This window comes from Sclerotinia sclerotiorum, genomic scaffold (genome assembly GCF_000146945.2).
Source record: "Sclerotinia sclerotiorum 1980 UF-70 scaffold_1 genomic scaffold, whole genome shotgun sequence".
In the NCBI taxonomy this organism is placed as follows: domain Eukaryota; kingdom Fungi; phylum Ascomycota; class Leotiomycetes; order Helotiales; family Sclerotiniaceae; genus Sclerotinia; species Sclerotinia sclerotiorum.
The window spans coordinates 1,726,033-1,752,815 of record NW_001820835.1 but is presented as its reverse complement, the minus strand read 5'-3'; the positions used below and the strand labels follow the sequence as shown (position 1 = coordinate 1,752,815).

General features: G+C 43.6%; 10 protein-coding genes across 10 annotated transcripts in view; 5 read left to right on the top strand and 5 right to left on the bottom strand.

The window, feature by feature from the left end:
- Window positions 1-3,248, bottom strand: part of SS1G_00673 (hypothetical protein) — a gene marked incomplete at both ends in the record, with an annotated part of 3,607 nt that extends 359 nt beyond the window's left edge. The window contains 3 exons of the mRNA XM_001598534.1: window positions 7-678; window positions 732-3,108; window positions 3,174-3,248. Coding sequence (XP_001598584.1) covers window positions 7-678; window positions 732-3,108; window positions 3,174-3,248 — 3,124 coding nt within the window. The remainder of the gene's footprint in view (window positions 1-6; window positions 679-731; window positions 3,109-3,173) is intronic.
- A 319-nt stretch (window positions 3,249-3,567) lies between these two features.
- SS1G_00672 (hypothetical protein) lies at window positions 3,568-4,660 on the top strand (the record flags this gene model as incomplete). Its single annotated transcript, XM_001598533.1, has 3 exons — window positions 3,568-3,693; window positions 3,746-3,845; window positions 3,942-4,660. 3 exons carry the CDS (start codon window positions 3,568-3,570, stop codon window positions 4,658-4,660), a joined length of 945 nt encoding a protein of 314 aa, XP_001598583.1.
- A 166-nt stretch (window positions 4,661-4,826) lies between these two features.
- SS1G_00671 (predicted protein) lies at window positions 4,827-5,354 on the bottom strand (the record flags this gene model as incomplete). The annotated part of the gene is made up of 2 exons (XM_001598532.1): window positions 4,827-5,049; window positions 5,221-5,354. The coding sequence occupies 2 exons, from the start codon at window positions 5,352-5,354 to the stop codon at window positions 4,827-4,829; spliced, it is 357 nt and encodes a 118-aa protein (XP_001598582.1).
- A 248-nt stretch (window positions 5,355-5,602) lies between these two features.
- On the top strand, window positions 5,603-6,466 carry SS1G_00670 (predicted protein; the record flags this gene model as incomplete). Its single annotated transcript, XM_001598531.1, has 3 exons — window positions 5,603-5,637; window positions 5,811-5,984; window positions 6,286-6,466. The coding sequence occupies 3 exons, from the start codon at window positions 5,603-5,605 to the stop codon at window positions 6,464-6,466; spliced, it is 390 nt and encodes a 129-aa protein (XP_001598581.1).
- A 286-nt stretch (window positions 6,467-6,752) lies between these two features.
- Window positions 6,753-8,853, bottom strand: SS1G_00669 (hypothetical protein; the record flags this gene model as incomplete). The annotated part of the gene is made up of 4 exons (XM_001598530.1): window positions 6,753-7,318; window positions 7,372-8,060; window positions 8,111-8,248; window positions 8,306-8,853. 4 exons carry the CDS (start codon window positions 8,851-8,853, stop codon window positions 6,753-6,755), a joined length of 1,941 nt encoding a protein of 646 aa, XP_001598580.1.
- Window positions 8,854-10,236: 1,383 nt separating this feature from the next.
- On the top strand, window positions 10,237-11,179 carry SS1G_00668 (predicted protein; the record flags this gene model as incomplete). Its single annotated transcript, XM_001598529.1, has 3 exons — window positions 10,237-10,285; window positions 10,860-10,878; window positions 11,158-11,179. 3 exons carry the CDS (start codon window positions 10,237-10,239, stop codon window positions 11,177-11,179), a joined length of 90 nt encoding a protein of 29 aa, XP_001598579.1.
- Window positions 11,180-14,835: 3,656 nt separating this feature from the next.
- SS1G_00667 (predicted protein) lies at window positions 14,836-15,169 on the bottom strand (the record flags this gene model as incomplete). Its single annotated transcript, XM_001598528.1, has 2 exons — window positions 14,836-15,045; window positions 15,125-15,169. 2 exons carry the CDS (start codon window positions 15,167-15,169, stop codon window positions 14,836-14,838), a joined length of 255 nt encoding a protein of 84 aa, XP_001598578.1.
- A 687-nt stretch (window positions 15,170-15,856) lies between these two features.
- On the top strand, window positions 15,857-16,405 carry SS1G_00666 (predicted protein; the record flags this gene model as incomplete). The annotated part of the gene is made up of 2 exons (XM_001598527.1): window positions 15,857-16,118; window positions 16,308-16,405. 2 exons carry the CDS (start codon window positions 15,857-15,859, stop codon window positions 16,403-16,405), a joined length of 360 nt encoding a protein of 119 aa, XP_001598577.1.
- A 3,180-nt stretch (window positions 16,406-19,585) lies between these two features.
- SS1G_00665 (hypothetical protein) lies at window positions 19,586-24,171 on the bottom strand (the record flags this gene model as incomplete). Its single annotated transcript, XM_001598526.1, has 6 exons — window positions 19,586-20,076; window positions 20,130-22,399; window positions 22,629-23,268; window positions 23,323-23,709; window positions 23,758-23,858; window positions 23,915-24,171. 6 exons carry the CDS (start codon window positions 24,169-24,171, stop codon window positions 19,586-19,588), a joined length of 4,146 nt encoding a protein of 1,381 aa, XP_001598576.1.
- A 281-nt stretch (window positions 24,172-24,452) lies between these two features.
- SS1G_00664 (hypothetical protein) lies at window positions 24,453-26,592 on the top strand (the record flags this gene model as incomplete). The annotated part of the gene is made up of 4 exons (XM_001598525.1): window positions 24,453-24,695; window positions 24,745-25,596; window positions 25,652-25,816; window positions 25,876-26,592. The coding sequence occupies 4 exons, from the start codon at window positions 24,453-24,455 to the stop codon at window positions 26,590-26,592; spliced, it is 1,977 nt and encodes a 658-aa protein (XP_001598575.1).
- Window positions 26,593-26,783: the final 191 nt, after the last annotated feature.

Genomic DNA, 26,783 nt, shown 5'->3' with positions numbered 1-26,783 from the left:
ACGCACCCGCCATTCTCTTCTTCCCATTTTCCTTCTGCTGACCAACCCCTAACAACTCCTTCATAATATTAATTTTATTCTTTTGTCTCAATCTCTCCTCCGCTTCGAAGAAAATTCGATCATTTTCCTCGTCATCCTCATCACTGTCACGGACATATAATTCACTCTTAATCTTACGATTCTTCTCTAACTCCCTTGCTCTCCTAGCTGCTGCACGTGCTTCTATTTGTTCATTCGTTAGTCCGCGACTTTCGGGTTCTTTGCTTCCTTCATTTCTGCGTCTTCTTCGATTTTTCTTTAGAGCCTTTAGTGCATCAGATTTCTTCACTGCTGTTGGCCCGCCAGGTTCGAAGAGTAGTTCCTCTTCATCGTCGTCAATGCCATCATCTGATTCATCATCAAATACCGCGCGTTTCCTATTCATGCCAGCAGATACTCTTCTGATTTGATCAAGTGCCCCTTTATCATCGTCAAACGTTGGTGGGGCGAACTCAAATTTTTTAACTAAATCAAGGGCTTCTTTGATTTGATCTGCGGACTTTGAGGACGGGACAATCCAGGAGGTATCTGGATCATCAGCAGCTCCAAAATGTGTGAGTCCGACAAGCTTCATTAACAGGCGCAAATAACCATTTTTAAACATGGCTTTTTTCCGATCGTCGTTATCTGGGTTGAGAACTGCATTTATGTTAGAAACACACCAATAAGGATAGACAATCAGTTATACGTACGTATGGTGGGAGCCTTTGGTGGTTCCACCTCCGCTGCAGGGGTCTCTTCATCCTCCGCAAAAGGATCTTTCTCCACGGATTGCAAAGCTTGATTCGCCGCCTCCCAGCTCCTCCTCTCACTCTCCGCAGAGGATAATTGTGACTTGACCCATTCAATATGATCTGCCTCATTCCTATCAAGCAAGGCTCCAACAGCAACACCGATCTGATCTTCCCATTCCAATCCGCCCTTGACTTCTAGTTCCGCAGCAGCTCTGGGATTGGCCGCTATTGTCTGCTTTACATAGCCGTACTCGATGAAATGCGCAGTGCTATTGGTTTTAGAAAACAGCATTTCCACTACGAGTTCTGGTCGCTCTTGAATTTTCCTGGTGCATTTCTTCAAAAGTTGCTTTACCATTTCGTCCCATTCTTTGTAACAGGGAGATTGAGGATCTAGTCCCCCAGGACCTTTGATCATCATATAGAACAAATGGATGATATCCACTCTGAACAACATAACACTCATATCCTGTTTGAAAGCCACCCGATAGAAAAATCGATGAGCTCGTTTTAATTGCGCTGGTTTGAGATCAAGATAGAACTTCGTGAATGATACAAAGGTATCAATACATCCTTGTGAAAGAAATTTAGCTGCAAAGCGTTTGTAATCAAACTTTCGCTCGGAAGATTCTTTCTGTGCTCGTGCTTCATCATCGCCCTCAGACTCGTCAACTATATTGTCATCACCTTGGTCCTCACCTGCATCTATCGCAGCCTTCTTCTTTGTCCTCGTGCGTCTTCGAGATCTTACTTGCATATCCACATTCTGTTTAGAGTATTGTTCCAGGATACGCATATAATTGTGCGTGAGCTCTGTACAAGAATCTAGATAACCAAATCCTTGGTCTTTATATGTCCGAGTAATCATCGCCACTCGATCGTGAGTTGTGTCTTCATAAAATATGCGAGCAAGAATATTTTCTGCAATCTCCTGATCATCTTCAAGACGCGAGTCTGCCATTTCATGGACCGTGAGGAGGATTTGCGTGAAACATTTCATACCAGCACTTAAATCATACCAATTCTTGTTCTCATAATTGAAATCCATCGCCCTGTTGAGCGTAATGAACATCTCTTGGTTGAGAACACTAGCAACGAGGGCAAAACTATCCACCTCTTCTGGCACTTTAGCTTTAGAAGGTTTTTTATTCTTCCTCCTTACTCTTTCGGCCTCAAGAAACCACGATATGAGATAGAAAAACTGTCGGTGATGATAATCAAGAACTCTTTCAGCTTCTCTATCAATTGCCTTTCTGATATGTGTGAAGAGTGGATTAAAACCGGAATCGAGGAACTCTTCGACAAATGCTCGTAAATTTTTGGTTGCTGATGCATTGAGAGGGACTGGATTATCAAAGGCCAGCGGTCCACTTTCTCCTTTGACCGCTCTTCTAGGTGGCTTAAACTTTTTAGTGCTATCCATCTTGTCCAGTCCTCCTCTACCGGTTCTTAAAGCAGCCTGGCCAGAAATCGTTGTCATTTTCGCGTCATCTCTTTGCATCCAAGCCATTGTTCCGAATCGATTATGCCTCGTGGGAGCATTTGTTTGATAACTTCGGAGCATTGCTTGTTCCTTCTTTCGTAGTCTGATTAGTTCATCCGTCTTACTATTATCCATTGCCTTTTCGCTGAAGAATAATTTCTCGACATCCACTCCCTTAATCAAATGGAAGATAACGTCCATGACCACAACATCTTGGGTATTGAAATCCTCCCCCATGGTCGAAGATAACGTTAAAAGAAGATGGAATATATCTTGATAGTCGAAAGCATCGATTGTTGCGGACCTCGATATTTCCGCTTCATCACCTTCATATTGACCATTTGGTGGAGGTGAAATCATGGCAATGTTCCGCAGAAAGTATAGAAGCAATTTAATAATGCCCTGATCTCTTGTACTTCGGTCCCCAATATCCTCCGCCATTGCCGGCAGCGCGCATCTAACCGCAGTGTGTAATATTCTCGCTCCATCAAACCCAAGAATCGACCTCTTATATCCTACTTGCGCAATCTCTAAATATGGTATATGTCGATGATGATTAACCGTCATTTCCTTATTCTTTTCTAACGGCCAAGTTAATGGTACCAAGACTTCCAGGCATGCCAAAGCAATCTTCGATTTCAATCGATCGTCCGTGGCATTCTCGGGCCATGCTGCGAGGATTTGTAGAAGATCTCCTCCCACTAAATTGGATTCTGCGAGACATCTTGCGACGTCTAATCGATTTGCTTTTTCATCATAGAGCTTCAACCATTTCTTGAGATCTCGTAAACATGCCAATGCATCATCTCCTAGTACGTATCGTCCATCTTCATCTGCTCCGCTCCCTCCCAACTATCAATGGTTTAGTTAGTTCTAATTCTTGGACTTTTTCAGATGATAGAATTGAGATAACTTACTGCTGTAACCAAACTATTCACATAAGCTCTAACTTCAGGATCTACGACATCTCTTTTACCACCCGAGAATTCCATATTGTGTTGTGTGGTAGGTTGCACTCGTGGATGGATCTAAGCAAGCATAATAATTTATCAATATCAATCGATATCAATAAAACCACTGTACACGCTCTAGCCCAAAATTCGCGATCGCGACGCGTACCCCTGTCAAAGCCACATGTAATGACGGAAAGCTGCCGGCCCGAACGCAACTTTACCCCTCGGTAAATTATAACCTTAAATCCTGGGGAGACAATGAACCGATGTTAACCTTTTCTACTTTCGAACCTCATCCTGTTTCTTAACACAACACCAGAATTCTGATTCATTCTTCTTGCTAATATTGTCGCCCAAGATGCTTTCTCCTATTGTAAGAAAGGGACTTTTGCAGAGTTCTAGACATGCAAGATCATTTAGTTCCAGCCGAATCCTCTCGGCGCAAGAGGTCAAAAGCTTGGGTGTTGTTGGAGCTGGGCAAATGGTAAACCTATCTTCACTATCTTTCTTGACATTCAATTGCTCATAAAATTTAGGGCTTGGGGATAGCACTAGTAGCGGCACAAAAAGCTGGTGTACCAGTCACTCTCGTAGACACAAATCAAGCCTCCCTTGATAAAGGCCTCAAGTTTGCCGGTATGCATTCATACTATCTTGCCTTTCCCCTTTCGCGTATTCCTTTGTCAATATTCACTTAAAATATTACTCTAACAAGTACGTTCCTCACTTCAGATAAGCTCTTGGCCAAAGATGTTGCCAAAGAACGCATAACCCAAGAACAATCCGACAGCATCCGCTCCCTTCTCACCCCAACCACAAAGATGGACGATCTTTCCTCCGCAGACTTCGTAATTGAAGCTGTTCCCGAAATTCCATCCTTAAAATTCTCCATCTTCAGTTCCCTCGCCCAAATATGTCCTCCACACGCCATCCTGGCCACAAATACCTCCTCCATATCCATAACCCGAATTGCCGCGTCCACAACCAAGGATCCCAAAGATACCAGCGCTTCTTCTCGTGTAATCTCAACACATTTCATGAATCCAGTGCCTATTCAAAAGGGTGTGGAAATCATTACAGGATTACAGACGAGTCAAGATACAGTGGATGCGGCTATTGAGTTCTGCAAACGAATGGGTAAAATCCCATCTACATCAGCGGATTCACCGGGCTTTTTGGCGAACCGAATCCTCATGCCTTATATCAATGAAGCTATAATATGCTTAGAAACTGGTGTCGGGAAAAGAGATGACATCGATGCGATAATGAAGAACGGAACTAATGTACCCATGGGGCCGTTGCAATTGGCGGACTTTATTGGTATTGATACCTGCTTAGCAATTATGAAGGTCTTATATGAGGAGACAGGAGATAGCAAATATAGACCTAGTGTACTACTAGGAAAAATGGTAGATGCGGGGTGGTTAGGTAAAAAGAGTGGAAAGGGGTGAGTTTCTTCTCTCATTCTTTCACTTGATAAATGGATTCACTGACATTATAATGACAGCTTTTATGACTATTAAATGGTAAAGGAAAAGATATTTATGAATTAATACATTATCAATTCGGACCTCGGAGTCAGACTGATGCATGACCCCGCCGACTTCAAGGGTCTACTTAGCAGGTCATGTTCGTGCCAAATTGAGCTCTATTGTGATTGAACGATTTGATGATAGAAGAGAATGAATCAAATTTCCGGGATCTCAGACATGAGAAGTCTGTTCTATGGAATGTACAAATTCTTCCAGTCACTTCAAAACCATATTTTGCACCTCGTTCGTTCTCATGTCCCATGACGTAGGCCTCACTGACATTACTCTTTCGTTTCGCACCCCCTCTCCTATTTTTGGGTCGTGCCATGATAAATAAATGTATGAGAAATATGGAACTAAAAATGGGCCTGGTTTTCTTTCATGTTTGGTAGAATACGATTGAACGCAGGCATCGGGTGGATCGTTTGAATGAGAACCCTAAAAGTGTAGATGCAAATTGTATAATAATAAATACATACCCGTCCCAATGAAACTTAAATCCCTGCCCCCTAAACCTTTCCCATATAATCACTTTCACCCTGCGATTACCACATTCACCCCAATGACTAAACCTTCTAGCCAATCCGCTCACGGCAACAAGTTCCTTGAACATTTTGTTGCATATCTGATATAGGGACCAGAGCCTGTAAATTGCTCCCTGGAATTAATATCTAGCACTGTACTGTACGTAGGCTTACTAATGAAGATAGCTGATCTCACATCAGCATGCATATCTCTATAATTTTAACAGTCGTGCAAGTTCTGGGATCCTAGTCACATAATTTACATCACATCACATACATATCACGCACATATCACAATAAAGGCAACATAAGACACAAGGCATTCAACTTCCACACAATGATATTGCCATCCCACGACCCAAATATCTACAAGTGATTTTCTCCTCCCATTCTCCTCCATTCCATTCCTGCATTTCCTCAGAATTCCAGCTTCCGCCTAAACATCAATCCCCATGAATCCTGCTCCCATCTCATCTCCTCATATCCCCCACCAAATCCCAAAAACCAACCAATCGATCAATCAATGCTCAGCTCTTTCTCTCCAGTAAACCCGTTATCAAAAAGAACCCCAAACTCATACTCAAAACCCCCGTAGCAAAGAAAGCAAAGGGCCAGAAGAAGAAGAAGAAGCAAAAAGAAGAAGAGGTAGTTGAAGAAGAAGAAAAACATAAACACAAGAAGTCAATCAAAAAATCCGAAGAAACCAAAAACCCAGCTAGGTACCCCTAAAGAATCCCGGAACAAAAAAAAATCATAAATCAAATTATACACAGAGAAGAAACGAAGAACTTCGGAACCTCCGAACCTCGAAGAAGAGGAGGAAAAGAAAATAAAAATCAAAAATCTGCGCTATGTTCCCGCGAATCCTGTCCCTAAATTTCCCAAAACCTGCACCCTGTTTTTCTTCCTTCTGGGAGGAGAGAAGGAAAAAAATTCGAATTGATGTGAAAACTATGAAAACACTCCGAGAATATGAATGGGTGGATGAATGGATTGATAGATAGATAGATAAAAAGTAAGAAGAGCCCTAGATATAAAAACAAGTCCGGATAGTATCTCCAAGAAAATACAGAGAAGGGCTAAAGATAAAGTGTTGAAGGTTCTTCGAATGTCGAAAAGTGGAATGGTAGAAAGGGGTGTTATGTTGCATTCTCGTCTTAACGCTGCGAGATCAGAGGTTGTAAGAAGTATGTATGTATAGAAAGTATGTCTGTATAAATATATATATGTCTGAGTATGTCGATTCATACGTATATAGTAAGAAGCTGTGATGGATTTGGAGATTCGGGGTTGGAAGTGAAATTCTCTGAGGATGAGGTCGGTTCGTAAGTTGTGATGAGGAGCTTCTTGTCTGGTTAGGATGGAAGGATGAATTCTATGCTCTGGTCTTTCTTCAAATTGCAATGCTGTTAAACACATATCTTTAAACAAAAACTTTTGTGTGCGCACAGATATCGAAAAGTGAAAGCGAGTGCGAAGCAATCTCTTTAGGAAGACATATGAGAAGGTGCATAAGTTCCCGGCATGGTGAAACTTCTTTTTCGGTTGTCTTTCCCTTCGAATTCATGGGGTCGAAGATACGATGAGCCATCGCTGTTGTTTCTTTGCGGTTGGTTATCTCCTGATTGTGCATGGCTCTGAGCATGCTGCTGCTCTTGACCTTGCGAGCTGAACTCTCGCTCGCTTTGAGGAGCTCTTGATGTGTTGTAGGCGTTTGAGAAATCTTGCGGAGGAGCCATTGGCGCACTTAGTTGTGGATGGTTTGCGTCGCTTGGAGTTCGAGGAAGTGAAAACTCCATTGGCGCTGTTAGAGGTGCGCTGGCAAAGCCTGTTGAATATGGGGAGGCAAAGGGGCGGGAAGTGGGAGGCAAATGTGATGCGCCTTGTTGGGGGAGAGATCGGTATTGGTTGCGGAGATCAAGACCTTGGGGGAAAGCACCACCGGTAGATGCTCGCAGGCGTGACATAGCAGCTGGTGCGGACTGTTGCAGCGAAGAGGGGGGATGCGACGGTGAGTAGTTCATGTGTTGCGGTGAATGCTGAATGTTAGAACCTATCAAAACCGTTAGTCTACAATTTCTTTTCATCGGCAAGGATGGAACTAACTTGGGTAAGAGTTGGACTCAAATTGGTGCGCATTGACCGCATTATTCTGCTCGGGCTGGTACAGAGATTGTTGCCGTCCAGTCGATTGCGGACTTGGTTGTCCCGTCTGGTAATTGGCATAATCTAGAGTCTCGCCTTTCCAAGACATGCTTGATCTCAATGGCGACTGAAGTGATTCGGATCGAGACCTTGACATTGTCTCTCGAAGCTGCAATGGTTGTAATGGTCGACCGCTGTGGTGCCTTGGCTGGGAATGCGAAACTGCTTGATAACCACCTGGTTGTCGATCAAACGGGTTTGAGCTCCTTGGCCCTGAGCTCATTGGACTCGACAGATGACTGGAGAAATATCGATCAGAGGACGTAATTGATAATGGTGAGAGAACATCGGGTGTGCCAATTGAGCTCCCTGGAGTAAATCCGACGTGTCCATATGCAGGGCTCATGCCCGCAGGCGACATATGCTCATCATGTTCATGTCTGCGCATCGTGTCTACCATTAAAGGTCGTATCATATGATCCGGGTAATTTGGCACATAATCGACAGGCGACTGCATTGGTGTTCCAATGCCGTGTACAGCTCCGTAGGGAGAATGGAGAGCTTGCACATTGTCGAAATCGTCCGGAACTGCTCTCATCTTCATCATTCGTTCCCGATCGTCCGCAGTGAGCCTCTTAATCTTTGCGCGTCTGCTTCCATTAATTCATGTCCTCATTCAACCCGAATTGCGTTCACATACCGGTTCTGAAACCATACCTGGACTTGTCTGGGACTGAGGCCTGGAATTTCTCGTGACAATCGCTCACGATGAGCAGCATCTGGGTGCGCTTGCTTCGCAAATTCGCTCATAAGGAATCGGGTCTGCTGGTGGGTAAGACTGAATAATAATTAGTTTCGATGTCACAACACATAGTGAATGGCAAGGTCAGCATACCGAAATCTTTTCATTTTCCTACGTTCCGCTCTTCGCTCTGCGGCGGTCTGTGGCGTAGAAGAACTTCCATCTTCAGTATCTAACATATCATCGTCGTCATCAACATCGTCATCATCTTCTTCCTTGGGACTCAAAAGAGCTCCTGCGTCTTCATTCACAAGTGCTCCTACTCCTTGCTGTTGTTGTTGTGCCGCACTCGATGCAGATAGTGGATTTGTTGCTATCGATACGATTGAAAGTGGCGCCGATTCTGTAGAAACCATAGATCCATTTCGAGCTCTATTGGCGGCAGGTTGACCACAATCCCCAGGTGCTGAGTCTGGCCGTTCTATGATAGGGGTTGGCGGACCTTCTGGTCTTAGTGGACCAAGTGTGTGTCGGTGCTCTAGCGTCGGTCTGGCGATGGCTTGCTGTTGACCGTTGGTGGCGTTTGAGCTCGCAGAGTGCTCGTAAGTTTGGTTGACCACGCCATTCTCTCCGGAGATTTGGTACGAAGAGTACTGTTCTCGCCAGTCCGGCTGCGGTGGTAAAGTTTCAAAGTTCGCCATTCGTGGAGACGCGAAGTTAGCAGACCCAAGTTTACTAGAGGACCAAGTGTTCCGTCCCGTATCGCATTGCCGTGTAACAAGCATTGAAAGTATCTTTTACGTGACCGTTAATTTGGTCCAGAAGTTGCTTTGAGGGTTCTTCAAGAGCCCTTGATTCGAGAAAGGAATATGTGTATCGTGTTGTCGCAGTAAAAAAGTAGCCGTGAAATGAACGAGTGTGAGGGCCGCTATAGACAATGGCTGATCACTGACCAGAAAAGAACATAAGGTCTATCGAAGACAGAGTAGTTGTTGAGTCTAGTGTGAATCCTAGTCCTGCTTGCTCAATGACGATGTTGGGGAAATCGGAAGAATTTGTAAAGCTTGATCCTGTAGCTATTGATCGATGAATAAATTAATTCTCGGGGTCTTGATCAAGATCTGCTAAATAAGGTTCATTGGTGTAATGGACCAGTCCTGGAGATAGAAATGAAAGGATTTGAATGTTCTGGACAAGCCGAACGCGTATACCTTCCAGAAGATTTTTTAAATTTGACGAGTCGGTATTCAACAGCGCTGTCGTGGAGAAGAGAAGATGCAGCGTCCTGGGTCCAGGATAAGTTGGTCTCAACGAACGGATGTGGCGAGTGTCCTGCGTCGTCCAAATGAAATATAAATTGCTTCTTGTTTTAATGACGTGCTAAGTCCGTATTAAGAAGTTAACGGGAATGAAGTTGAAGGGGGTCGGTTGTCTTTCTTTTCACGTTCGATCGACAAGCGTCGGGTAATGTACTCCAAGATTGAAGGCCTTTGATATATAAACTCCCTGATTATGATCACCACAGCAAGGAGGACACTGGACCCGAGAAGCGCCCTATCACCCCTGGCTCTCTCAATTCACAGGAAGTCCCTGCCGTTGCAGCAGAATGCCGCTGAAGTAAATTGTACCGATGACAAGAGTCTAGTATGCAGGCGGAGCGGAGTAGTGTCAAAAATACCCACCTCGACTTGATACAGGGCTTGCACGGTTGCGTCTAGGATTTTGCTTGGGAGAACCGGACTTGGGATGAGATTTTTAAAGGGCAGTTGCACAAGCTAAAGTGGGTGAAGAAGGCAGGTTGGAGGGGGATGTTTTTTAATGCACGAGGACATTTAAGGTCAGCCACAGACAGATAGACAAAAAATAAATGATAACAACATAAAGTGAAGCGATTCAATGAAAATATTTGGTGTGTGAAGCCCCTGTGGCTCTCAAGAGGATTGACAAATGGAAATGAAGCTGCAGCGAAATACTGGATAGCACTCTATCGAGACTGTGCAGAACGTTGGATAGGATGAATGTGTGACTGGGGTGTAGGGATTTGGTGCCGGCGCAATCATCCGATACTGAGATGAAGCATTAAAATGGACCAACAGGAACAGGTTAAAATAAAGACAGGGCTCCGCAACAGTGGTGAGTTGTATCGATCTCAACTAAGCCTGATACAGGAGAGCTTGAGAGAACAACGGATATGACAAGGGATGAGCGGAGAGATCGAGGCTGGGTCTCTTTTGCGCGGATCATTGGTCTCCATTTTGCATGAAAGAGTTGGAGGGATCATTGAATCTGTGGGTCAACTCACAACCGTTGTCGCTAATAGATGCCACCCAATGAAGATCTATGAAGACATGGGGGTTCCCGGACTCGTTATGCGAGTTGTGACATGACAACGTGATGACCCTGCCGCTTATGAAAATTAACGCAGAACCAAGAGGGTTAAAAAAAGTCAAATACAAAACAGGAAATATCTAGGTAACGCATAATTCGCATGTTTTCAGTTCCAAAAGTACAAGTCTAGGTTGTTTTAACCTCCGTACCATCCAGACTAATGTAGTTGACAAGAACGTGATACTGTAAGAGGATGGGATGGATGGATGAATAGGGACTGTTCTCGGTAATTTTGAGATCATCGTCAAACCTTGAATTGTTATGCGTACTTTCCTATGGGCACAAGGAAGACTGATTGAAATCTGCTACAAATTCATAGATGGTTTAGTCAGGCGAAGGTTTGTTTTGACGTGTGTCCATTGTGTTTGGTAGGAAAGTTCCGGACGGGAGCGAATGTATGGTGTTGTGTAAAGTTTGATGTGTAATCGCATAATTATAAAACAATGCATTGTTCATTTCATGAACTAGGCCTACCGTTGAGTTTTGGTGGACGACGACGCGAAAATTGAGCATAGCCATTGTGCTAGGAGGAAGCTAGATGATAAGAAACCTGCTAATGAAGCCACTAAAAAGCTGCTAATCATGGAAGTGCAGGACCTACTGACTGGTACAACTAGCATTTATGAACCTGCGGAGTAGGTCAATCGTAGAACGGCGGGCTGGAAAGGCTAGAGGTCCGTCAGAATCATTCCAATTTTCCAAAATTGGCGGGTATGCGGGTAAGGTTGTACGGGATGACTAGACTTTAGGGGTTCTGTTAAGCTTGTTCAGCGAGATAAAAAGAGAGAGTTTCAAGATGACTGGGATTCAATTATGTATTTCATGCTATGCCGGTCATTATTAATTTTCAAGGTCCCGAAGGAAATGATGTTTTAGTATCGAGTCGTGCGAGGTACCAAGTTTAGTTCAGGTACGGAGAGTAGTCGAGGTCGATGCTTGCAAACACTATCAATAGTACCTGTTGGAAGCCTGCATCCGCTTCCTTTCGAACAATGTGGATAAGGAAAATACAAGACTAAGGTGGACATATATTAACATTTTTCGTCAATCTGGACAATTAAACAAGGTTGCATCTAGGAACATTCATTTTGACATCTTCTATTATTATTCGAGAAACACTTTAGTTTTGTCCCTATCAAGGTATTACCATGCAGGAGCTCGCAAGTTGAGGAAATACTTCCTAAAGTTTATTCATGGGAGCATCACCCTCTATTGATAGGTCTAGAGCACTACGGAAGTGGAGGGAGGTGACCTTAATAGTCAGTACTCGTATAATTCACGGTAGTTTGAAAGGAAGGCCTTGGACATGTGAATAGAAATAGCCTCAAAAATAGATTACCGGTATTGCCCAGAGAGGAAAGGTACGGAGTAGATATGAGAGTTGAGACGGTCACCAAGCAACTAACTAACATCAGATTAGATCTCCCACAGAGTAGTATCAAGTCACCACATCTATCGCATCATCCATCACAATCACCGATGTGGATTTTATAGACTCACATCACAGTTCTTTTGTTCAGGCATCTCAACTACTCTGGGCTCATCCACCTCGGCAGCTGGAAAAGCACCTCCTAGAAAATCCGGATTCATCTGGCGAAAGTCTGTGCATCAACTGCACATCCCGCGGTCTATCAATCTCGCTAGGAATTCCGAGGACATCATCGACAAGATGTAATGATGTGCATGATTCTTGATGAGCGTGCTTTTACTTTTGTTTCCGGGGTTTGTACTCCTCTGTATGGCTAGTAAAGCGCAGGTAACGCAGGCAGTGATGTGATGTGATGTGATAGTAGAAGCAAAATAAACACCCCAAAGACGTTTCAAGGATTTTCTCGTAGCGACTTATTCGTGCCTTTTTGCTTACGGGTACCGTCCCTACGGTCCGGTCACTTGTTGAAGCACATTCCCGTCAAGGCCTGAACTGCGGTGTGTTACGTCGGGTAGGTTAGGTACAAGAACATTTCTGGGAAAATATCACAATCTCGAGAACACGACATGTTTCGCTGACTATTGTCACGTTGACTAAACAAATTCATGGAAAACTCAATAATGAGAGAATTACGGAGTATAAAACATGGATGGTCCCCATCAGTCAGAAGGTATCCACAATCAACTAGGCCTTCACCTGCCAACACGTTGTTTTGTTGATATGTATTTTGTTGCAGGAAACCACCCGGGATATTTTAAAATACCCTGTGCCGTCTCTTTCAACGATCTGATACCAGGATGCTTCTGCTTCTGTCAAGAGCCTATCATCGAAGCACCAAGAGTGAAGAAGGTTGTTGAGAAAGGTTGTTTTCTATCCTTAATGCATGATGCGAAAAATCTAAGCTAGAACTTTTATTGTTCATTTTCTTCAGCGGTGTCTTGAAATGCCGACTATTGTACTACTTTTAGAAATGATGCCCCACCGATTACGCCAACTTGTAAGATGAGTATTATTATTAAGCCGTCAGTTCTAAAAGGCATAAATTGTGTTTTTCAGGTTGATACAAATCATAAAACAACAGCTGTTGGAGATGTTTTGATTTACGACGACGCCTTAGGAGCAACGCTAAAAGCTTGCAGATTCGTAAGCTGATCATGGATACGACACCCAAAAGTTCAAAAACGTAGAAGTTTTTTATATGAGGTCTTTTCTTACTCGTTGTGAGGGATGCAATTGACTTGAGATTTCAATTGTTGAGGCGAGAGAATGAAGGGGTATCTGTGGGTAGCCGTACTTCGGGCTTCCCAAAAACCTCCATTGGCAGCTAAAAGCCTAAAACCTAGATCTTGCCGGAGCGCGGGCGGGATCTCGAAAATGTTGTGATTTGTGACCGGGCTGAGGATGTACAGTACATGACGATACCAGAGGTAGCCTTTTTTGATTCTTGCGTTACGCATTCTACCTTGCGTTGTAGCAGATTTTGGTTAATATAATGCTTCCGGCCCAATTTGGCTATCAAAATCATGTGGTGATTGGATGACCAAACGGAAAAGCTTCGACTACTTAGGTTGTGTAAATTCGAAGCGTGTTGGTGTTGCAGGCGCGCCGTGTAAGAAAAGAGAGATTATGCCACAAGCAGGGTGTGAGAGGGGAAAACTCCGACTGTACGGTACCTTTAGGCTTTTGGTAATGTCACGGTAAGGGGTAGTACAAAATTGTGTGGTAGCGGAGTCATTCATAGAGAGTCAGGATCAAGTTAAAAGGCTTGGCTGCAATAATGAATACGTACTTTGCAAAATGCGGTAAGCAAAAAAGACATCCGAGGTTCTTTCGACAAGGGCGTGGGATAAGGCTTACGAGAGGAGAGATTCGAGGGGGTTTTCGGGGGGTTAAGATTCGAGGGGATAATGGGGATGAATTAACTTTTACGCCCGCACGATTCTGAAAAGGAGATGGGGTGATTGATAAAGAAGGGAGATGAGATTTGGGGAAGGATTAGTTTTTCTCACCAGGTACCTGCCGTAGTGAAGTTTCTAAGCTTTCTAGGGTTTTTTTAGCTAGAAGAAAAGAATTATGGACACATCCGTATTTAGACCGTTGCGAGCCAAAATAGGCAAAACGATTGGTGGAGTAAATGCAGGTACGACCGCTGACTAGGTCAAACAAGAATTAAACATCATGAAGAAAAAAAAAAGGGTGTAAAAAAATGATGAAACACTCTTCGAATATGATCCACTCATTTGATTCCTATTCTGGTCATTTCAGAATAACTCACAGCGAACGCCGAGCAATAATGAGTGGGGTGGTGGACTTTCAAAAATGTACGAGTGCGAGATGCCGCACAGTTTGACGTGGAAAAGAAACTTCAAATCACATCTATCATCTCCGCACCATACACAGGAAAGGTAACAGGAACCTTAGTAAGTTACTGGGTGTATCACCTGGCTATGCTATATGTTTAATGAGCTACAGCTACGAGAGAGGCTCTATGAAATGCGGAGCCCTGAATAACACTGCCGACGAGATGTTAAAACTAAGAGATCACTAATGATAATAACAAAGGTGTTACGTTCTGTAGGGTATCTTGTCTACTCGAGTACCTATCATCTCAATGTTGTACATAGACCTCAGCTGAACTTGAACTAGGTACAAATATCCAGCCATGATGTTCTCCAAGGTTCCAGCCACCATGGACCACATAGCTTACTTCAATCGCCCCCAAATCTCAACCGTGATCCAAGTCTCCAAGGTCTCCTTCCGAGCACGGTCTTGCATTTTTTTTCGAGGCGGCGGGCCAACCCTTACGCAAGTGATTGTGTTTGGTACGCCTGTCACTACTCGCCGATTGTCATTCCCATTTCAAAATTCATTGTCCCCATTGTTGTCTAATTTTATATGTTTTGTAATCATCACGATTTCTCTTACCCAAATCAAGCTCTCGGCGCCGTGTCCGCATACTACCAAGCTTCAGTAAGGCGTCTAAGACTAAGAAAAGTCCTTCCATGGATCTTTCAATCTTCTCATCAAGAGTTCGGATACGTAATTTCGCAAGAGACCGGGACCGAGACCGAGAAAGCTAGAACCACATCGCTTACAGTCGTAGAATCTTTTTCTTGAGAATTACCGAGCGAATTCCTCACTCCGGGGTCTAACACCAGGAACGTTGAGGAAACACAGCGGCACAAGAATACGCCTGCCATCAAGGATACATCTGGTTTTATAAGTCTACTAAGCTAGATGGCGCTTATGCTTCAGATTAAAATATTCTCCGATACATTCTCCACTCAATATGCCTTTGACTGGTTCAATAGGTATCAGAAACCTCGAATTTTCTACAGTTTCTACATGGAAAACATGACGAGTCATCACCACCACTTTTCACATCCTCAAACAATGCCCAGAAATAAATACCCGCAGAAGAATGTTGATTATGTTGTGAACCAAACATCACCACACGAATGCTTGCAAAAAAACATTGTCACATCGTGTTGTACGTGGTCGTGGACTCATCACGATGCGTCTACTCCGGACTTGTGGGACGTTGGCTAGGTTAGATAGTCGTCATACGTTCCAAATAGCTTTCATGTTATGGTGTTTTTGTTGTGAACACTTCACAATTTCAGGCTGCTGACGAGCTTCCCTCATTATCCGCCAGTTTATCCGAGAGATTGAGGGGTGCAGGCCCCAACCATATCACGTCCAACAATCCATGCCCCCTGCATGTGCTCATCTTAAGGTGATGGGGGTCATAAAAATCCCTGTACCAAGGCTTGCTGTGTCGATCAGCACGGGCGCCACAACGAAGTACCACGCTGGATTCTCTCAAGTTCTGAACCTTCGACAACCATTACTGGACGGATTTACCTCTCGTCTTGCTGATAGCTACCATGCAGTGTTCTCCCGTAGGAAGACCGCATCTTCACAGAACGGCGACCATTCACATCATTATCTTCACACACTTCAACCTGCAGCTCTCCACGAGAACCAGCACGAGAAGAAATATCCCGAGTTTTCCCACTCATCGCATACACCAAGGAGGTATCACCATTTCTACCATCCCACCGCATATATGTGCAAGCAAGACGGGAAGTGGCTGTGTCCCCGGATTTTCACAATATACCTTGTGTGTGGTTAATGGACTTTCCGATAGTAGGTACTATATACTTTCTACTTCAGAATTCGATACATGGACTTCAAAATTCCATATCAAGGGAATACCGGCAGTTGTCGGCGATTAATATGTCATATATTTTATATTACATGCAAATCATGCATGACACAGTTTATTACATTGCAATTTATTTCCAACATTACAAGCACATATGTACCTGGTTTTAGACCCATTCCAGAATTCTGGTTATCTTGGGAATATCTCCATCAAGAAAGTTGTCGTAGACCCTTATGATCATCAGTTTGAGGATTTCAATACGGATTAGCCTCACAGGTTGCTATCATTAAACTACTGGTCTGTTGGGATTTACCTCATTTTATGAACCATATGGCTCGGAATGATTCTTCCTTCGGGATTACCGGTTATATTCATCCCATGAGAGGGAACCAAAAGAATTCCCCATGTAGCCGAGCTTGAATTCAGCCGAAGCATTTTTTGATCTCAAGATCCACTTGTTCAGTGAACATTCTGCCAGATTGAGATGTGAGCCTCATCACTTTGCATACGATACTATTTTTTGTAAAACTGGGGTGCATGAGTTCGGTACCAGCCATTTGTCATGAGATCAAGTACTCGTGTACACTTGGAAGACCAGAAGAGCTATGGCATATCGTTGAACCGGGAGTGTCTAGTCTCGCCTCCCGCCCCCTAGCTACAGCGTCGTGTGTCACGGGATTATCTACATTCAACAAAATACGCACAACCACGCGACAAGTAGCTGAGATGTAAGAACAAATAACATGGAGATTTCGAAAGATGTCTAGTTTCATCATGATGTTTCTATCCATTACCCAGAATTAGAAAAGAATTTCATGTCTGATGTGGCTATTTATCCTTTGAATGTCATTTTCCCCACTTCAACAACGTCAATTTAGAAGGCAGTGTCTCCATAGTATTTATTGATGAACATACATAATAAATTGCATTTTTTTACTTAGTAGCAAACACCAACAGCCGTCCCCAACAGATGGGTACAAATTCTATGTGCATCTAAAACATCCTTCTACCCGGTTTGCAATCACGCGAACGACCAATCCATTTTACTTTCCTAGAATCTCGGTCAATTACGTGCTTGATATAGTTTCAAGATTAACATATAGGATCACCATCACAAAAACCCCATCCTTTAGTACAAAAGACAGGATCACGGTCCGAAAAAAAACTCGCAACCGGCCCGTTCGTTACTTGTCATTCAGGAACGAATAAGCTAGGTCAATAGTGAATTAGCGCTTAGCGCAGTCGTTATTGACAGGCCTTCCACAAAACATCGTGACATCGCGGCTCTAGCATCTCCACATTTATCACCATTGTATCGTCTTCTAGAAATGAGATATGCGCCTTTGTAAACCTCTTCATTGTCTCGTGCACGGGTCAGTGGAGAAAAAAGACCTAGTGATATCATGGTGTCGACAATACGACTCCGCATACCTGGAGATATCATTGATGGTGCTCTAGGTAGAACACACGAGATTAGCCGTGCTCTACAATTAAATGTATAGGCATTACTGCGGGGAGTATGTGATGTTAGTCCGATGATGGGGTTCGAACTTAAGCTTAAGTTGTAGATCGAAGCTAATACAGACGTAGGCTCTGGCGGTATCTAATGACCGCTTATCCGTCGGTAATTGAACTTTTCGAACTCAAACACGAGTCATGATATGCTACTGTGGGATTTTTAGTTAATGTAGTGACTGATCGAGAGCAGTCGATTTCGGCTGCTCTAGATCTCAGATGGTGGATGATGAATGTATGTGCTGAGCAAATGGGTTAGTAGGGCCGAGTAGGAAGATGAGAACGTGACTTGTACATGCGGATTGAAAATATGGTGGTTTGGATATATATCTGCTAATTTGTTGAATCGCAAGCTACGGAATCCAGAATATTAAAATATTGGTTTGTTGCAAGATAGTAGCAGTGAGAAGATAACTAGGTCATGAAAGTTTACTGGATACAAAATGCCATCGTCGTCTCATCAATCAATTTCTTTCAAGACATTCCGCTTGAGACAGCATGGTACTCTCATGAAAAGAATTTTGAGATTATATATGCATTATAAATCTACACAATAAAGCCCCTGAACTCCTGATAAATATACCCTTCTTCAAATTCAACGATCTCTCTATCTGAATCATGACCTTAAAATCTGCCTTAAATCACATCACCTGAAATCCGCATAGAAATCCTGATCCTGATCCCATCCCATCTCATCCCTTCTCACCCTCCTCCAACATACTATGCCTTACCGAGATCACTGCATATCATGCATATCCTATCCACTGCCTCCGGCTGCCAAAACACAACACTTTTGTTTTATTTTCTATCACGGATCTATTATTTATGTCCTTATTATCACATCTCTTCCCTACCTCTGCGATATACAATTTTAATAGAAATCTCTAACAAACCAACATACGGGAAGGATGTCGAAGACCTTCCAAGCTATCCACTTTTCAACCATGAAGAATAGATACCTCTGATGTCTTTTGTGCGTATGATTTGAAATGTATTTAGCATTCTCATCATAAAAACTATAGGGAATAGGAAATAATACTAAACATAAACACAACCTTGCCATTGTTATGAAGTAATCTGACAGCATCCTACATGAAAAGTATCCAAGTATCTAGTTACCGAGTATATCTATCCCCAAAGCGAAAATATCAATGACAAATTGAAATAAATCAAAACTTCAAGTAGAAATATATTCTCACCGGAGTCCATCATTGTAACTTTCTCCCGCGTTGATTCCAAGTATTTAATAATTATACTTCACAATATCTGGTGATCCATCTCAACTCAGTCTAAACATCAAAACATAATCACAATCACAATCACAATCACAACCACAAACCACAAGACCTTACAAAACCCAGCAAGCCAAGCAATAACTCACTTCAACTCAAAGTTCAAACCGCCACCACCACCACAAGCTCCCGGAGATTATTTCAGAAATTCCGCACCATTTGACCAAAGTTAGCGTACTAAACAACCTCATCTCATTCTTAATCCTGCAGTAGTTATAGAGGAATCACCTACATCACAGGCATCAGTCCGTTACAAACAAGTGAAGTAGAAAAGTATGCAGCAGCAGCAGGTTTTTTTTTTTTTTTTTTTTTTTGGATCAATAGACATTGAAGAATATAGCTGTTTCGATATCAATGTGAGATATGGTGCTACAACACGCACCGTAACCGAGCATGAAAGGAGATAGACAATTCAACATCAGCGAGAACATGCACTTTAGGCTCAGATGGTAAAGAAAAAAAATTATGTTTATATGTTTGGTATCATTCTTTTGTTTGTTCATTATCTGTACGCTATTCCCCCGTATTCGGGTACATACAATACAATTCCGCAGATATTGTTCATGAATCATCATAACTCAGCTCTATCCATGCATCTGTCGGTGATTACTCCATCTTCCAAATTCCATTTCTGTGTGTTATCAATCCACCACATCCAGTTCTTCCTCGCCTTCAAGAATCTCATCATCTTCCTCTAAACCCTCGAACTGGTCTACATCCTCATCAGCATCTCCAACCACCTTTCTCTCCTCGATAGCTAAAATCTCTGCTCCAACTTCCGGCAAACCTCTCTCCTCTCTCAATTGTCTTATCTTAGAATTAGTCATTTCGAAAACATATTGACCCAAATGTTCCACACCCTCCATGACAGCTTCGCCGGGCACTGAATCTAAACTCTCCTCATCCGCCAATATCCTCTGACTTGGCCACATTTCCCCAGTACTCAGCATCAACTTATCAGGCCTCGATAATAAGATATCAAAGGCTTGTTTGAGCTCGAAACACGATTCGAAGACCTCCCGTCGCCCTAAAATGTAGAGGCCGAGACGAGCGCGAGATAGTGCCACAGTAAGACGTCTGACGTCACGAAGATAGCCGACGCGTGATGTACGAGTGAGAGAAAGAACAACGTCTAAAGTTTTGTTAGTGATCTATTGGTAAAGAAATAACCCTGACAAAACTTACAATCATTTTGTTCTCCTTGATATTTATCAACTGTTGTGACTATTTTTGGGAGACCAAATAGAGGATTCTTGGCACATCGATGGGACAGGACATCTTTAATTAATGCACGTTGACCAGCATATGTGGATAATATGCTGATTTTAGAAGCGGGATATCCGAGTAGGCGCATATATTGGTAGATAGCAACTGCATATTCTGCTTCTCCTAAATTCTGGATGAAATGAGGAGTTGGCTCCATTTCACCCTTACCTTTGTAGTCAGGCACTTGAATAAACTGGTAATCATATTTGAAACCAGCGTTTGCGGTTTGATATTCGGATGTGGTTGATACAGTTGGCAAATTACCAAGATTTTGATATCGCCAAGAGTAGAGGGATGCAATGGACGGACGAGCACGACCCTGTTGATCGAGATTAATAGTTGGGACACCTAAGCGAACTAGGCGTGAGAAAAGGGATTGTTCGAGATTTGCGTAATGACGGAACGCAAGATTTTGAATGACTGGAGAGTTCTGGAAATGGTCACCACACAAAACTACACGTTGAAGAGGCGTCCCACCACTCTTCGGCTTTTGCAACGCCATTGGGATGAAGTTTTCAATTTCAGTAATCTGAGCCGCTTCCTCCATAACAACATTGTCATAGTGGAAGCCAAGTGACGATATTTCACGTCGTCTCATGGCTGCATGCGTAGAGGTCATTGCAATGATTCGAGCCTCGTTGGTGAGAAGATAGTTTGCCTTGTCTCGATCACGTCGCAGTATCTCAAAAGGTCGAACATCTTCAAGCTCAGTGAATATCTTAGTAATATGGTGATAACACCCCGTAGCTACATCAATCGCGGCATCTTTATCAGCACCAGGAGGGAAAAGAGGTTGAGGGGCATTCGAAAAGTAGTAGTGAAAGGGGAATGCAGAAATGATCGACTCTGTCGTTGACTCCGGGTCTTTCATGACTTCCTGGAATCTTGTCCATGCCGGCTCAACGTAGACCGAGTTGAAGTAACCGGCAGTCTCAGCCGAGCTTCCATGTGCTCCGGGAGCACCGAAATTGGCAGCAAGGCGATCGACCTCTCTGAGATATCCATCTCTGTTTTCAAGAAAAGACTCGACACGCCCATGCTTGCTGAAGTTCGTTTCGGTGTCTAGTTCCTCCTCGCCATGCCCTAGTCGTAAAAGATGTCGTTCATCAATATCAAGAGCAACAATTTTCTGGAACAATTGATTAAGAGCTTGATTACTATGGGCAATAAGAAGAGTGCGCTGGTTTGGGAAGTTGTGATATAGGTTGTTAATGATCTGAGTTGCGACGTCCGTCTTTCCAGTTCCTGGAGGACCAACAATAACGGTAAGTCCGGGTTGCGTGCCGGAGATGATGGCTTCAACTTGAGCAGGGGTAAAACGAACTTGGTTCAACTTAGGAGCATCCATAGGATATGGTCCCGTACTTGGAGGTTTATAAGAAGAGACTTGAATGGCTTGCGGCTCTTCGTTTGGCGTGGGTTCTGCTTCCCTGCGTCTCTTTTTCGTTGGTCTTGCTGGTGGCTCGGCGGCTTTCGCCACCGTCTGCAACACGTAGGGTGGTCCAAAGCTACCTGTAACATCGTCATTTGGCTGGATAGTCCTACCTGGCAAGCTTTCAATAAGATGTTGCCAGTCAAGAAATGTGTCCCGATAGTCAACCTTTTTGAGTTGATTTGATAGTCTAGTATAATTGGCACCCGTAGGATCACCATAGCCTAGAAAGACCTCGTGAAGCCAAGGAGCCAGTGGGACATCAGATAAAGTCAGACTCCTAATTGATTCGAGAATAGGTTTGAAATTATTTTCACGTCCTCTCCTGCGAACGGCAACGTTGATAGTTTCATAGATGTCAGGCTTGCCTCTGTCCACACGATCTTTGTCCTCTTTATACATAGCTGCGTCAAGTTTCAGTTGGAGTCTTCGCGAGCCAGCGCGAGCATTGCCGTTGACTTGACCGTTGTAATTCATCAATGAGCGCCCTCGGTCATCCTGAACTTGGATGACTTCGGCAGCTCGGAGATATCTCAAACCTAACTTTTGAGCGTCCGAAGTGGTTGCCCCGCCATCCGCGATCATAGAAGACTCGTCCGTAGCTTTGACAGAGAGCAAGAAGATCACGTCGTCGGGTCGTAACGAATCCCATTCTCGGCGAATGTTTTCGGCCATGCGGCTGACATCAATCGTGATCTCGGCTCGGATGACAGCTGGTTTGTCATCTCCAACAAGGGGAGGTACAACTTCAAGTATACTACAAACTGGTTAACGAGGTCGAAATGAGAACACAAGGCTACACTTACGAAGGTTTCGTTACTGGCAGTGCCATCCTGGAGAATCCTTCAAAACTTGTGTGGCCTGTTCTACTAGCTACTGGTCGGAGACGCTTTATTGTGTCCTCGACATCTCGTCTAATCTCATAAAACGATTCACATCGATGCAAGATAAATGACCGCCATAAGAAGTCTCCAACGGTCAAATACTGTAGGTTCAGCTTTGGAATGGCAAGGGGCTGTGACCCGTCAAATCCATCATTCCTAAGCAAGGTTCTTTCAAAGAGAGTACTTTCTGTTGGAAGAATACTCAAGTCACGGGCAGTCTCTTGGAATGTCTTGCGCTTTTCATGTGTCGATAGAAGAATCTCCAGAAGAAATCTACGATCTACTATGACGTTGGTAGATGGTGGATAAGAAGTCCGTAAGTCAAGAAGGTTGCAGAGCTCTGTCATCTCAGCATCTGTAAGAGATTCTAGATGACTCTCGAGCTCCACCCGCTTATCAATGGACGAATAATTGGACAAGGCAAGAATAGTCAACTTCTCCTTAAAGTGCTTGAGTGCAGTCCTTTGCAGGGACGCCAGTGTTGCGCAATGACGTTCATATGCTTCCGTACGGCTATGCTGAACACCTGTATGGTCATTTATTGCAAAGTATGTGTAATGCTTAAAAAGCGCGTACAAATCTCGTAGAAGCCCATTCTCCTCATCATTGAATGCTGGAGAAAGTCTGATAGTTGGCAAAACGTGCAAATCTTGTAAAAGTGTGTTCACATATCTCCTGGTTGGTAATTGACTTTGAAGATCTGATAAAAACTCTATAAATCTCTCACAATACTGCACATTCTCTAATTATTGTGTCAGTGCGGAAAAAAAATAGTGACAGCAGGGTTTCAGCATACCGGTTTTAATTTTCTCTCCATAGAGTTGATTGAAAAAATCAAGAATTAGAGTCAAGAGCCAAGATCGCTCAAATCGAAGTCGGGCTTTCGTAGGTTCGTCAGAGGCGTCATATCGTTTCGCTGCCGCCCTCCAAGCTTTCTTCAATTGTACAGTGTGATCAAGTATCTTCTCCCTTTTCTTCTCGCTTGAAATGTTGTGCCAGATAGATATGGAAACCAAAGGTGCGCACTCTTTCCGAACTATCCCATTGTCTAAGGACTGAAATGCGCTGATGATAAATGATAGGAGATGAGTTCGAATCGTGGCAGAAAGAGTAGTATCCAATGTCATAGACAGGATTCGTCGAAATAAGGCTGAGAAATCGGATGTATTGTCCGCAAAGATGTCTATGATAGTCAGCATAACGCATTGCAGCTTTCTTTAATAGCACTTACCCCAGGTCGGTAGATGTTCTCTAGTCCTTACATTTACAATAAGAACCATCAGAAGGATGTGAAAGTTTGAAGCATCTTCAGAATAACCCGGCCAAAGATAACTAGCATTGTGGTCAGTAATGTACCCCTGCCACAAAGTCTGGATGGATGGATGTACTTCTCAAGGATATGAAGACTTTCAAGCGTCAAAAGAGACCTGAATGAGAAATTCTCCTGCTCCAAAACATCCCATATTTCTGCCTTGATCACGTCCGGTTTGACCTTTACCTTCGCGGACTTTTTTGAAGGCTTCAACCAATGCTTTGCGGCAAGTTGCGCAAATGAGCTTTCGTTCTGTGGTACCTCCGAGGGCAATACTCCCGTATCCTCTTCTACAGCCTTCCCCTGACCTCTTCCTTTCGTCCTCGGAGCCATTGTTCTTACTCGTGGTGGTGACTGGCAATTTGTATTGCGCGCGTCAGTCGCGTGTAAACATCTTATCACAGATATAATTTTTGGAAGCTTTGGTGCTTTCACACGTGATGACTAAGCAGAATTCCGCCGTATCTACATTGACGTCGCGATAACCTTCATCCATTTCTCATTTCTCGTGACAACTAATTTTAGCACCGAAATTTCCACAAATTAGGATATTCACCTGCGCCAGTACGGGAGGAATTATCAGTTCGAAATTTCAGTACGGGATGTCTGCCGACATGGAAGGCCACGGTCTGCCAATGGTGGACGCTTTTGCGCAATTATTATTGGAAATGCTACAGCAGGCTGAATTGGTCAAAGAAGCTCTTACGATAGAGTCGCCATTGACCAAGACCGAACTTGCAAATACATACGAGCGAATCGATCGAATATTCAACGAAGCGGCATCTATAGAATCTAAAAAGCGCAGTCAGTATGCCATCATCGAAACCGCTGTTCGAGATACTTTCAACAATTTACTGGTAAGCCTTGCACCAGTACGACCGGTAGACAAACTCTGACTACCTACAGGCCTCCATATCTATTGAAAATTCTTCCTCTTCACGATTATGGAACCTCCTCGACATCATCTCCATCCTATCTGACGACGAGCAATGCGAACCCGCCCTTTTATTTTGGCTTGTTGAAGAATTGCTGGACAGTCAGACAATTGCTGGATGCCGGAAGATATTTGACTACCTCGAGTCACGACGTGAAAAGATCACGGCAAAACATTTCAACCAAAAGAATCTAGTAATTTTGAGAAGCTGCAACGAGCTTCTGCGGCGACTTTCCAGGGCTGAGGACACTGCATTTTGTGGTCGAGTTTTTATTTTCATGTTTCAGAGCTTTCCACTTGGTGACAAGAGTTCTGTGAATTTGCGCGGCGAATTTCATGTTGAAAATGTCACATCCTTCGATGCCCTACCGCGCAATCCAGTAGACACAGAAAATATGGAAGTGGATTCGGATAGCAACCTGAAAACAACTCCGCCAGACACCAAAGCAACTCCAAATGGACGAACGAGCACGGCGAGAGGGTCTGAAGACAGCAATGGTTCCGGCAAGGATGTAGCAACATCAAAACATGAACCGCCGATGAAACCTGATGAGTTATACCCAATCTTTTGGTCATTACAGCAGAGCTTTAGCCAGCCGAAGAGATTGTTTAATGCCGAGAATTTTGCTGAGTTTAAGAAAGGTCTGGAAGCTACAATAGCTACATTCAAGTCTGTCCAGCATGAAACTGTAGGGCGCCCGGCAGCGAGAGCGGCAGAGGATAATAAGAGAGGGACGAAAAGAAAGCGCAGTCAAGGAGACGATGACCTAGCAAACTCTTTCAACCCGAAGTATCTCACAAGCAGGGACTTGTTTGAATTAGAGGTATACCATCTCCCAACCCTTACGAGAATATTCTAAAATTAACCTGAATCTTTAGATTAGCGACTTATCATTTAGAAGGCATATACTAGTACAAATCTTAATAATCATGGATTTCCTTCTTTCATTAAGCACCAAAGCGAAAGAGAAGCTTTCAAAAGCTTTGCCAGAGAATATTAACAGATCGGTCACATATGCCGACCAGACACTTAGTGAGGAAGATGTAAGTGACCTTTTTGCCCAAATAAACTATTCCTCTGAGTACCAGCTGACATTTCATAGACAAAATGGTCGTTAGAGACTAAAAAGATCATTGCAGAATATTTGAAGAAAGGTGCAGATGGCGCATTCTTCTATCGCATGGTAGAGACGGTTCTTTCGAGAGACAAGAATTGGGTTCGTTGGAAGGTTGAAAACTGCCCTTCTATTGCTAGGCCAGCCGTTTCGCCCCAGGATTATATTGATGCTAAAGCATCAGCTCGCAAAGCTACAACTAATAAACGATTACGCCCCAATCCTTTGGGGTCGCTGGACCTCAAATTCCTCGCGGAAACCGACGTACAAAGTGGCTTAGAGAGGCTGAAGAAATCAGAAAGGTATCAAGTTCCCTCTATCAAGAGTTTCAGAAATAAAATCGACCTGGATGATATGGATATCGATATGGCTCGGGATGAGGAATCAAAAAACGTGGCTATAGAAGCAAAAGCGAGTAAATGTTGGAGAGCACTACGAATCGCTAGTGCTAGCAAACTTGCTACTTTTGACAAAATCGAGAAATCGGATAGCATCGACGAAGTTTTCAAGGATGATGTTAAACCGGATGATCTTATTACCCCTTGTGATGAGGATGCTCTAGAGAATGGAGATCCGAAAGTTGGCGAAGGAAACGAGAACGCAAAAGTACTACCCCTGGGAAATGAGGATGCGGATATGGAACATGAGAAAAAAGATGAGCAATCGAGTATTCCCGCCGTTCCCGTGGCGGAAGTGGAAACATGACATTGTGAAAAGGAACCACGTGGGTCATTTACACCTGACATCAGCATGCGTGGGTGGTATGAGATTAAATGGTCATGCACCATCTCCAGGAAATAGATGTGGCGGAATTAACGTCATTGGAAACTGTACTTGTATTTGTACTGTATAATACCCCTTTCATATCTCGCGAAGATATACCATATACCATAGCA